The 13,895-nt window shown below is 32.1% G+C and overlaps 1 protein-coding gene across 1 annotated transcript; it reads left to right on the forward strand.

The window, feature by feature from the left end:
* Positions 1–6,044: 6,044 nt before the first annotated feature.
* LOC119602223 lies at positions 6,045–13,807 on the forward strand. Its single transcript, XM_037953616.1, is given in 11 exon segments — positions 6,045–6,175; positions 9,389–9,556; positions 9,559–9,573; positions 10,573–10,786; positions 10,852–10,958; positions 11,018–11,477; positions 11,548–11,705; positions 11,764–11,965; positions 12,047–13,092; positions 13,195–13,417; positions 13,479–13,807. Coding segments are annotated over 11 exon segments (3,012 nt in total). The 5' UTR covers positions 6,045–6,060; the 3' UTR covers positions 13,783–13,807.
* The last annotated feature ends 88 nt before the right edge of the window (positions 13,808–13,895 follow it).

The raw sequence follows: 13,895 nt of genomic DNA on the forward strand, positions 1-13,895 counted from the left end.
ATTTTTTTTTAGTCGTTTATTCAATTGTTATTTACATATTTTTTTTATAATTAAATTACAAATCTTTTTCTTTGATTTTTGCATGACTACCAAGTTTAATAAAAAACATAGTAGAAGTGATCAGTAGTATTCAAATTCAAATATCGAAGTCAATAATTTACATAATCATTTCAAATTTGCCAATTATTTTTTTTTACTTTTTTAGCAAAAAGTTCTGTAGTTGTATTAAAAAATTAGCTTATTGCAAAATTCGTGTAAATTTATGTGAGTTTTTGACAAATTAGTTAACATATGACTAGATTTTCGTGATTATGCAGCATCATCATTGTCACATAAAGTTAGATAAATATCGTAATAAAGATAAGAAAACATATTTAGTAGTAAACATACATATTTTAGCAATGACTGTCAAATATGTATATAAATATATTTTCTTATTCCGTCAATGATATCTAATCATCACGGTAAGGTAACAAAATATTGATAATTGTAGGCGTGGCATAAGGAAAAATTTTATATTTTCTATTTTTGATCAGAATTAACAATGATTCTAGTGAAACCGGTTGTAATATAACTGTTTTAGTAAAATCTATTGTAGAATTTATAAAGTAAAAACCTGTTAAAAGTTAAACTTTGACCTTAAATTTTTCAACAACTACGGCATCAGACTAAAAACTATTGAGCAGTCGAGATTTGAATTAAAAATCATCATGAACGTCCAAATATATGATTTTCAGCTAGTAACGATGTATTGACAATATGTAGGTACATATGTATGTATGTTGAAGGGTCGATAGTCTCTAAACGTGAGCAGAAACTTTGTTGAAATATTCTCTTCTCATTTGGTAGTGGAAATTAAAAAAAAAACGGTCCAATTGGCTCTATTCTATAAAATAAATCAGTCTTATAATAGTTTAATTCATAATTGCTTTTAGTCTCAATAGGAAGTCAATATTTTAACACGGTGACGATATTGTAGGCACTCGCTTATAAGTAGGGAATTAGGTAAACACAACATCAGGGTGATATTTGGAATACGGTTTAAGTCAATTATGGACCGAACTCTTTTAAATCAACAAAATATTAATTTTTTAAAACAAAATATTTTTGTTAAATTTTTAAACCATGAACCTAATCATACACTGAAAATAATCCATGCTCAACTTTACGAAAAAAAATTTCGTAACTTCTTTTTTCGTAATATTTACAAAAATTTCGAGTATAATACGAAATATTATTTAAAAAGACCCTTTTCTATTTTTACGAAAGTACGAAAACCTTTCGTAATATTTTTTTTCTTAAATTTTAGCGAAATTAAACATAATGATATTAATTATATTATCGTTAAATAAAACTACAACATTTTTATAAAAATTAGGAAAAAGTATAATATAATTCACGAACTATTTTCATAAAAAAAAAAATTTTAAATTCGTGTGGAGAATATTTTTTAACTAAAATTAGAAAAATTATTTTAAAATGAACAAAAATGTTTGCATAAATTAATATTTCGTAAATTTTACTATATTTATTCAAAATTCACTTTTTTCAATTTATGTAAATTAATTTTTCCAAGATTATTTTGCATTATACTAAAATATTTCGTACAATTTCGTATATATTACGAAGGAATTTCGTGGTGCGAAACAACGAACGATTCGTACAATGTACGACATTTTTCGTATATATTAGGCATGGATTTTTTTCAGTGTAACACAAGTTTCCAGACAGAAGTCCGAGCAATAACGGAATGTGTAAATTGGATTAGAATAAATATGGTGCCCACAAGCAGATTAATATATTTACCGACAGCCAGAAGGCATATAGGGCGATACCAGGTGTTAGAATTAAATCTAAGGCCGTATTGGATTGTAAGAAAGCTTTAACTGAATACTCTCCTAGAGGTAAGATTTACATTATATGGGTACCAGGCCACTCGAGAGTAGTCGGCAACGAAAGGGCGAATGTAATAGCTTTAAAGGGAAGGGAGCTAGAGGTAGTTAACCTGACAAACGCAAAACCATTCGACGCGGTGAAACGGTGGGTAGAACCACGAAGATCCTATAGGAGAGAACTTAGTCTGAACTTAGTATGATGGCACGTATTCTGATTCAGACGAATGTAGAGCATGTGGAGACGACAGTGAAACTCTCTAGCACTATCTTTGTCACTGTCAAGCATTCGTCGAAGTTAGATTTAAGTATCTTAGAAGTGATGTTATTCCGGAAATAACATTCCTGACTAACACTGATTGGAAATTACAGAAATCCAGGAAACTGAGTTTCTGAACATTGAAAAATAATATACTCAGTGAACAATTTTTTTCTTTTCATGAAAAGGAGCGCACAACAGGCCAGATAGTGGCCTAGGTGTATTTCTTCGGATTCGATGTATTATACATCCTCCTATCAACACAATCTAAACCGTGAACATACATACATATGTGGGCGGAGGGCCATTATGGACCGATTGTCGTAAAATTTAATAGAAAAATTTCTGTTCGTCTAAGACTTATTTGTGCCGAATTTCATCGTACTACTCGTATTTTCAAGTCATGAGCGTAAGAGTAATTTTCTGAAGGGGACCTTATATGCGGGTAGGGTCAATTATGAACCGATACTCATAAGATTTTGTACGTAGATTTTGTTTTGTATAGAACTCGTTTATGTCGAATTTCATCGCTATAGTCGTATTATTTGTAAGTCATTACTAGTCTCCTTCTAAGTTATGCAAGCTGTATGTAGTAGTCATTGAAAAATAAGGTCTTGAGTAAGTACGTCATTACCATGTTTACAAATAGATAACTTACAACATTATTTGATTAGTTTCAGTCCCTCTGTGCATTGATTTATTTAGTTATTTTGTTACCGCTAAGTTCATTACATATTAACAATAACAATTATTTATATCAGTTTTTGCATAATTTACCAACATTCTTATTTGACATTTAACAATCAGTTTATTTTATTGGCACACTTATAAATAAAATAAACTTTCAGAGTAAATTAAATGACAGTATTTTAGAACAATGATTATAAAACGAGTTAAATAGATGTATCTTAAATATATTATTAGATAGACATATATCGCATGACAAACTTATATTTGCTGCCAAAAACTTTACAGATCTTGTATTTTAATGATTATTTTTTTAAACCTACAAGAAAATAACCAGTAACCAACCGGAAATAACCCTATTGTAGTTTTAAGCCCAGGAAATGTCCCCCTTTTAGAAAACCTTCTTTATCAGAAGAGAATCATATGCATATACATAGTATACAGAGTATAGGACCTTAATAAACCATACAGTTTCTAGGTACTTAACATAATAGCATCAAGGTACTACTTTAATTAGGTAATAATATAAGTTTACACTGATGATTGTACCGCCCAAGAATTTTTTTAATTGAGATCATTGTGATTTATTCAGAATGACTTTATGCGTCCGTCCGTCTGGCTGAATATAAATGTTCTTTACTTATTATTATCGCCACTTCTGTTATTTATAAAAAAAATAATAAGTTTCACTGTTAAAGAAAAATGTTATATGTTTTATTTACTAACAGCAGCTAGTAGTATGGTTCAAAACCATTATGTCACTACTAACCGCTAGATGACGCTGTCAGTTTTCTTATTAAAATTTGTTAATCTGAAAATTGAATCAAACTTTTCATTTATTGAATGAAATATTTTTATACCCTACACCACTTTAGTGGGAAGGGTATAATATTGGGTTCGTGCTGATGTTTGTAGCGCTCAATAATATTGGTCCTATACTCACCTTAAAATATACTAATCGGCTTAGAATAATTTTCTGAGTCGATTTAGATATGTCCGTCCGTCTGTCCTTCCGTCCGTCCGTCCGTCCATGTAAACCTTGTAATCAAACTACAGGTCGCAATTTTGAAGATAGTTCAATGAAATTTGAAACATGATCTTCTATTGTCCCAGGAACGAAGCCTATTGAAAATGGTTAAAATCGGTCCATTATTTCACTTAGCTCCCATACAACTGAACCCCTGAATAGGGCTTGTAAAGCTTGTAATCAAACTACAGGTCGCAATTTTGAAGATAATTCAATGAAATTTGGTACATGATCTTCTATGGTACCGGAGACGAAGCCTATTGAAAATGGTTAACATTGGTCCATTATTTCACTTAGCCCCCATACAACTGAACCCGACGAATAGGGCTTTTAAGTTCATAATTATGTTTAATATACTCGTATCTTGACAAAAAGCTGCAAAACCAAGTTCTATACTAGCCTTGATGACCCTTATGAATTTTTTAATTATAGGGTCTCATTTGACCATAGCCCCCTTCAAAATTTGACTTAAATGTCCAAAATTTTATTCAATAATAAATGGCTTAAGTATATCTGAGGCAAGGTACAATTCAACTTAAATGCTTTATTATGAAAACTAAATCACATTTAGTAGGTGTAGGGTATTATAAGGTCGGCCTCGCCTGACTATAATTTCTTACTTGTTTATTTTATAAGAACCAAGAAATATATGTATAATATACTAATATATATATAATATACATTAGGATGCCCCTCTTGTATGGAGGACAAATAAGGTGCCAATGTTGCAAATTAAAATTAAAGTTTGCAATTAAACAAACATTTTCGATATGTAATTGCGAGCGTATCTCAAGGATGTTTCTTATAACACCAAAACGTTGTCTTTGGAAGAAATATGAAAAAAATCATGAATATCCTAAAAAAGGACCATGTCATACTTTGCTATAGCTGATCAAATATTGATGTCAGGACAGAAATTTTAGAAATAATATCATAGAATAAACTAAATTTAAATTTTTGGCGGAAACACTTTCCTTTTGGGGCCACCCTAATGGTCATGTGATATATACTTATATACTATGTGCCATTGATGTTTTACAAACGGAATTAATAATTCTTATCCTTTTTGATTTTGCGTTTAAAAACATTATTCATACACATTTTATGTCATACCCTGTAATAATAGTCATTCTTACTAAAAAATCATTAATTTCGATTTAATTTAAATCATATAAAAAACATCACATTTTGGCGGAAATAAAACGATAACAGAGTCATAATGAAATTTGCAAAATACTTTACAAAGAACTTGAACTAAGTATGTAAGGGTAAGAGAACAAAAAAAATTGTAAACAAACTGAAGTATGTAGTAGTTAGTAAAATACACACACTCCTCAGATGGGTTTACAAATTAAACAATAGTTATTGTTGTTTATTTGCAAGCATGTTTTTTGTTTTTTTGTTTTTTTTTTTATTTTTTGTAGAAATTTTCAAAATATTATAGTATCGTTGCCACAGGTAACTGACCACACTAAATACGGCCCAAACAGAGAAATTTTCTAAACCAAACAATAAGAGCGAAAAACTTATTGTTTATACAAAGAGGAAGTCAGACTATAGGGAAATTAATAAACTACCACCATCAGCGAACAATAATATGCCACCAAACAACTAACTAACGAACTAAAGGGGCACCAATGAATGATTGAGCCAAACAGTTTTCGAACAACATTTGGCGGAGAGAGTTAGAAAAAAACTTAAATGAAACTTAAAACGGATAAAATACATTTCATAAGAATGTGAAAATTTTGGTGCAATAAAAAAACTGTATAAAAAATAGTTTTAAACCAAAGTATTAAAAAAATTATAATTTTTGTTCGTGTGATAAAACTTTTAAAGTTATTGTGCAAATAAGTGTTTTCTTATATTACAAAAATGATTTACAGTTTTGAAAATAAAATGAATTAAAAAATTCTTTTTGAATATTTTCCTTTACCAAGTTGTGAAAAAGTTTATTATAACACTAATTCTTTTAACTATTCATACGAGTACATAATATGACAATTAAGTTGAGGAAACAAATTACAAACATTTACACCAACACTTCATGTCATTATAAATGTTTTTGACGTCAACAATTTTGGAATTGAGTTGAAAATAAATAAAATAAAACTCAAAGTCTACGTAGTTATTTTTAATAAATAAAGCGTTATTTTTTCGGCTGGTTTTTGGCGTTCTATGTCCAAACAATTGTAATGATTTCTGAAAATTGTGTGAACACTTTTATTGTTATTTGTGGAATATTATTGAAATTCTCTAATAATTGTCGCGCCGTGGAAGTTGGTTTGCCGCTGATACAGATAAGTCATGGTACGTTGAACACTATATAACATTAGAGGTATTCAAAAATATTGATTTGACTCAGCTACGTCTTATTTTGTCTAAAATTTACTGGTGTAAAATTTAAAACAAATTGTATAGTAGGAAATCGTGCTGGAATTCATTTGTAAAGTGTAAAATATTGAATAAACAAGTAAGAAATTATAATCGGGCGAGGCCGACCATATAATACCCTACACCTGTTACAAAAAAAATGTGATTTTGTATTCATAATAAAGCATTTAAGTTGAATTGTACCTTGCCTCAGATATACTTCAGCCATTTATTGTTAAATAAAATTGTGGACATTTAAGTCGAATTTTGAAGGGGGCTTTGAATAAGGGTTATGGTCAAATGAGACCCTATAATTAAAAAATTCATGAGGGTTATCAAGCCTAGTATAGAACTTGGTTTTGCAGCTTTTTGTCGAGATACGAGTATATTAAACATAATTATGAACTTAAAAGCCCTATTAGTCCGGTTCAGTTGTATGGGGGCTAGGTGAAATAATGGACCGATGTTAACCATTTTCAACAGGCTTCGTCTCCGGTACCATAAAAGATCGTGTGCCAAAATTATCTTCAAAATTGCGACCTGTAGTTTGATTACAAGGTTTACAAGCCCTATTCAGGGGTTCAGTTGTATGGGGGCTAGGTGAGATAATGGACCGATGTTAACCATTTTCAATAGACTTAGTCTCTGGTACCATAGAAGATCGCGTGTCAAATTTCTTATCTTATTATCTTCAAAATTGCGACCTGTAGTTTGATTACAAGGTTTACAAGCCCTATTCAGGGGTTCAGTTGTATGGGGGGTAGGTGAAATAATGAACCGATCGTAACTATTTTCAATAGACTTCGTCCCTGGGACAATAGAAGATCATGAACCAAATTTCATTGAATTATCTTCAACATTAACGGACAGACGGACGGACATAGCTAAATCGGCTCAGAAAATGATTCTAAGCCGATTGGTATACTTTAAGGTGGGTATAGGACCAATATTATTGTGCGTTACAAACATCAGCACAAACCCAATATATATACATACATATATATGCCCTCCCCTCTAAAGTGATGTAGGGTATAAAAATACGACTTTTATTTATTTCTTTAAAAATGATTATATTTTGGTCATAAAATTGTCATAGTGCCCTTGGATACTTTTAAAATTGTCATAATGTTCATGGACATTCATGATACTTTTAAAACGGTAATATTTTGGAATAAATGTTTTGAATTTAAGATAGGTGAACACTTATCCTTGATAGAATTGTTCCTAATTTTGCTGTCTTCGGTCGAGTGTTGGGATTTTAAACTCTGGGCTTCGCTAAGTAACGTCCATGGATATTTCGATTTGACTAAAATTTTACACCAGTAAGCTTAAGACACTACTAATTAAAATAAAACTCGTCTGAGCAAAATCTACATATATTTCTGAACACTTCTAATACTACATTCTTGATACATAAAAATATGTAATTTCTGGTATGTTTCTGTTCACAAATTATATTTTTGCTTTAATTTAGTAATTTCTAAATATCATAGGTTGTTTTTGCTTTACTTTTATTAACTTGATTCACCACAATACTCAACTCAATATTAATATCAAATAAAATTTTATTAAAAAAAATCTTATGACCTCATAAGATTAAGTTAAATCCAAAAATGTAGAACAAAATTGGCAAATAACTTTTTATTAGTGCTCGTATACTGGGTATCGGACACTAGAATATTTTATGGGAATGCATTTTGATAAAATTTTAAAAATTTTAAATTTGGCCGTTAACTATTTTAAAATTTAATGAAAAGTACCCAGTTGGATATTTCTTTAAGACGTCTTTTGGACATACTTCATGACATGTCAGAGTCCGTGCTGAATTCGTCACATGACATTGTCGTTAAGACAAAATTTCCAACTGGGTAGTAAAGTCGGACAGCATGTAAATGTGACTTCATTCAAATTATCTGGCCTGAGAATGATTGTCTAGAAACAGTCCACAATGTTTGTAGTTGTTGCACCATCTTAGTGGGGTGAGTATTATATTATGCCTTTGCATTGATGTTTGTAACAGCTATCTTAATCGGTACAAACGAATCAGAAGCATTTTTTGGAATCGTTTAAGCCATTGAGACCGTTCATGAAATTCTTGTCGCAATTTTCAAATTATTTCGATAATATACATATGTATATGGTTTACATGTTACTTGGCTCAATAACAAAACCTATTTATACATATTAGCCCCCATACTACTCTGATATAAGTATATGAACTTTAGCAGCCATGCTTGTCCTGATAATTATTATTAGGACCAAACAAAAACTTGTTTTTTAGACCAGTGCTTGCGATATAAAACATAACTGATCACAGTTTTACTCTATTGTAATAAAGGTGTTACAATAGAGAAATGAAATGTATTCGAAATTCTGACATAATCGTATAGTAAAAGAACTTATTTTGTTTCATATTAACTATAAATTTTTGTATGTGTTTTGTTGTGATGTGATCTGTTCATTGTGATTTGTTATGTAGATACCTATTCTATGGTTTGACCTCGTAATAAAATTATTATGCGTGAGTGATTAATTTTGAAAATATTACTATAAAATTTAATACAATTACTGATTTTTTATGTAAATATACATAACTGAGCTAATAGAATCACAATATTAAACTGTATTCTAATGATAACTTTAATTAAGTTTTTCACTTCTTATGTTTCAAAAGAAAAATTCTAAATAAAATTTATAAAGGATTATTCCTGAGAATATTTTTTTTTCAAAAATAATAGTTTTTTGTAAATAACAATAAAGTATGAACTTAATTAAAGTACGTTTATAAAAATAAAATTTATAAATATTAATATTAATAAATAAATTCTTGTAATGCTGATAATCTTTAGACCTATTAAGACCTCATTTACTAAATTGATCAAACAAACTTTTTTAGCACAATAAAAAACGAATAAAAACTTAGTTGTATGTAAAAAAGCAGAACTATTTGTATAACGTTGGTAACAACTATAACAAATAGATATGATTTGTCAATAAACAATGTCTGCAAAATAAAGCATAAAAAATGCACAAAAATTATTTCTATAGTTACAAACATACATATGTACATACAAGTAGATAATTTAATTATAGTATCTACAGGTGATTTTTATATGTATTAAGATTAAATTAAATATTTTATATATTTAGATGATGACCTGGGCGATGATTATCCGGAATTACGAGAAGAAGTTCATTTGGAAGATTTCTTTTGGACAGGATCCGGTGATGGTCCACCTGATTATTTGAAAAAGGTGCACACGGGCATAAGTAAAGGAAAAGATGTGGTGGTTAAGACGGAAACGGTTGTTGCTACCGTCATGTGGATGGTAATAATTTGGAGTACAACGAAAACGATTAACACAACAACTAACAAAAAGAAACAAAGAAGAACTAACAACTAACGAACAAACGAACGAACAACTGAACTAAATAACATAACTAACTAACATACTAACTAACTAACTAACTAACTAACTAAACTAACTAACAACTAACTAACACTAACTAACTAACGAAACTAACTACTAAGAAAGAAAACAACTAAGAAACTAACTAACAACTAACAACTAACAACTAACGTAACTAACTAACTAACTAACTAACTAGACTAACGAACAACTAACAAACTAACTAACTAACTAACGAACGAACGAACGAACGAACGAAACGAACGAACGAACGAACGAACGAACGAACGAACGAACGAACGAACGAACGAACGAACGAAACGAACGAACGAACGAACGAACGAACGAACGAAAACGAACGAAACGAAGAACGAACGAACGAACGAACGAACGAACGAACGAACGAACGAACGAACGAACGAAGAACGAACGAACGAACGAACGAACGAACTAACTAACGAACGACTAACGAACGAACGAACGAAGAACGAACGAACGAAGAACGAACGAAAACGAACGAAGAACGAACGAACGAACGAACGAACGAACGAAGAACGAACGAACGAACGAACTAACTAAAACGAACGAAAGAACAACGAACTAACGAACGAACGAACTAACTAACGAACGAACGAACGAAACTAACGAACGAACTAAAACGAACGAACTAACTAACTAACTAACTAACTAACGAACGATAACTAACGAACTAACGAACTAACTAACTAACTAACTAACTAACTAACTAACTAACTAACTACCTAACTAACTACTAACGAACTAACTAACTAACTAACTAACTTACTTACTAACTAACTAACTTAACAACTAACTAACTAACTAACTAAATACTAAAACCAATACAATGCATATTATTACCTAAGATTTAATAACACCTATTAAATACATGACATTTTGTCCAACAGGAAGTTGATATTCCCATTTGTTTGGATTGCTATGGTGAAGGTACCGTGGGTATAGATGGCACTTGGACTGGGGTAAATATGCCACCATTAAATTACTCAGCTACCGATAGACGTTACTGGCTATTGACAGTGATGTCGGGGTTTTATACACAAAAAGATAATCCCATATTAGAAGAGAAATTAGCAAGACTTTATCGTTTAGCTTTTACAAGGTAAACATAGATATATTTAAAATAAATAAAAAACTTAGTTAAGCTTAAAGCTAAATTAATTGCAGACAACAAACCAGACATTTAGGCATAAATGGAGCTCAACATATATCGGGAATTGCAATATCAACGGCGGGCAGGGATAGGAGACATAGTGAATCGACTACAACTAAAGGTAATCTAATCGTAACACTCACTATATGACTTTGATATATAATATATTGAGCTTTTTAGAACCTTCCGATTACGACAGCGAACTAATCGATATGCATGTCAATAATGATCCTCTCAATAAAAATTCTCAATCTCCCTATCCCATTAATATAAATTCTGAATTGATGACTTCGTCTGAGGAAAATTTTGAAGATACAACTTTATTGGATTATCCAGCGCCTGTAACAGATATGCAGGCTGAATCTTCTGATATTTTATCACAAGTGGCGACTGTAGCACCTTGGGAATTGATACAAGAGAATGATAAATCTCAAAAGCTGTTGACTCCCTTAGCACTGAAAACACATGCTCTGCCCCTAATGCAAGCTCAACGATTGTCAGCATTAAACTTTCGTGACGACCAGGTGCGAGTTATTATACATAATGTCACGCAACTAACAGCAGAGGATGTACAGGAGAGAGGGAGTATAGGGACTGGTGTCAGTGGTATATTATATGATGAAGATATCAATGAAAAAATGTGGGTATATAAATATTACTTACATACTGCACAAAATGTTCTAAATTGTTTTTATTTTTTACACCCCTAGAGATGAACGACCTTTAGCCAATCAGACAGAATTAATATATTCCGTGTTTGTTAATGGTCGTCCTGTCTTAGCTGTAACAGCGGCCAATGACATGAAGTTGGTTAGCGAGTCCGAGGTCTCTACGGTAATGGGCAAGGAAATATTTATGAAGGCAGAACGTAAGTGGTTTAGCAATGAGCTTAGTTTTATGCACTAAAATTTAACTTATATTTATAGCATATTTAAGAGAACCTCAGGCAACACCATTAGCCCCAGCTACCCATAGTGGTACCGATTCCGGTTTTATAGATTCCATTCAGAATAATCCCATATTGGTGATAGTTAGTTCAATTGCTATATTATTGCTGTTGTTACTACTAATAGCATTACTTCTAATGGGACGCTCTCATGTCCGACATAAACAAAAGGAGGCGAACAGGTAAGAAAAAGAAAACAACAAATAACAACATAAAATAATTTCTGTTGAAATTATATTCATATTTGTAATCGATCTTTACAGAACTACTAGCCGAAATGAGCTCTTATCCGAAACTCAATCAGTACGACCAACTTCTACAATATCAGGCTTAGATACCGGTCGCACAACTACTCAGTCACGTGATGTTGGCATTCAAAATTTTTCATTTGAAAATGAAAATGGGAATTCGGCCCGAGAACCACGCATACATTTTCCAGGACCGCCAGCACAACGTACACGGCGATCATCTATAACATCTTCCGATAATACTTCCGACTCATCTGTCTATTGTCCCATTAATCCACCAACAGCAGATGTTCAACGAATGCTCGATGAAAAGGCAGCCAACCTATTTGAGCGTCATAAGGCAAGACGACACAATCGATACGACAGAGCTGAAGGTCATGAGGATGCCGTATATACTACGGTGATTTCGGAAAAGAAACGCGACAAATCTAGGCAACATAAACCAAAACGTCGCTACTTATCTGAAAATCGCGTAGGTTCTTTGGAAACAAGCCCGGCACAAAGTCAACAAGATTATTCGGATGATGAAGCTAGACGATCATATGGTCATTTCGAGAGAGCAAATGAAGCATATAATCCTCACAACAATTATCATCGCAACAAATTATTACATCAAAAAACCATTTATGGCGACAGAGATGATGCGGCAGAAGCAAATTCGGAAGCTATTAATAAGGAGATTATAAGAGCATTGCAACCGGCCGAAAAATCTTCTGATTCGGGCAGCATAGGCTCCTTTTTGTCTATGCAGTCGGTAAAAGCATTTCCAAAAACAACCTTGCCCGAACCCTTAAATCGTGTTTTAGAACCTGTTTTTGTCACCTACTATGACAATATAGAAAATGTTCATCAAGCTGCGTCCAAAAACAAGAAACGTTCTACGAGGGATGCCTTAGACTCCACAACCATAGCTACCATTGAAAGTTTTCCTACACCCAAAGCGCCACAAAAGTTTTCACGATTTGCCTCACAAAGTGATAATCCCGATCCGGGAGTTGTTGGTCCCATAGTCTGGGAACGACATAAGAAACGTTTAAGTGCCGATGATGTCCTAGACAATGGTAATTACGAAAGAAGACAACGTTACTGAACTCTTTAATAACATCCTACATAATTTATTGTTTTCGAATTTTCTCTATCGTTTGTCAAACATTCACCTATAGAAGAAGAGGATAATGAGGTATATAAACATAAGAAAATGGATTATTATAGCCCTTCAAGAGATCCAGCTGCTATGCGTAATCAATATGAAGGCTTACTAGAGGGCGCTTTGCAAATGTATTCCAGTCAAGATGATCTACCCATGCCATTGCCCAACAGAGATTTCACCAATCAACGTAAACCGACAAAACGTGAATTACGCGGTTCTTCGGCTGGAGCTTCCAAGTAATTTTCATAAACAAATATTTTGAAATTTACATAAATTTTTAATTTTCCTTTTCAACAGCTGTAATCTAAAGTCTTCAGCTCAGGATAATCGTCCTTCAACAGCTCAACCGGAAAAAACTACCAAATCAAATCATTCTACACAACCACCTTCACCCAATCTAGGTGCTTGGGGTAGCGGTGGTGGCAGTGCTCATGGCTCACACTCGCCTCTTGTTCGTCCCATGAGTGCTGGTCCATTTCATCGTCCAGCTGAATTTCACAGCACTAATATGGCCGCCCGCCCTGTGCACGATCTTTCCACAGCACCCCTAATAGAGGCCATACAAAAAGAATTGCGAAAATTTCAAAATGATCCCAAGTAATTTTGTCATCAAGGCACAAACTTAAATAATGTGTAATTTTTATAATAAGAACATTTTAATTATAGTTTTTCTTATTTGTATAAAGGAAATTTTAATTATTGCATTTAAATATA

This window comes from Lucilia sericata, unplaced genomic scaffold, assembly GCF_015586225.1.
Source record: "Lucilia sericata isolate MDLA Ls3-8-SP2 unplaced genomic scaffold, ASM1558622v1 Contig000215F_arrow, whole genome shotgun sequence".
Lineage (NCBI taxonomy): Eukaryota > Metazoa > Arthropoda > Insecta > Diptera > Calliphoridae > Lucilia > Lucilia sericata.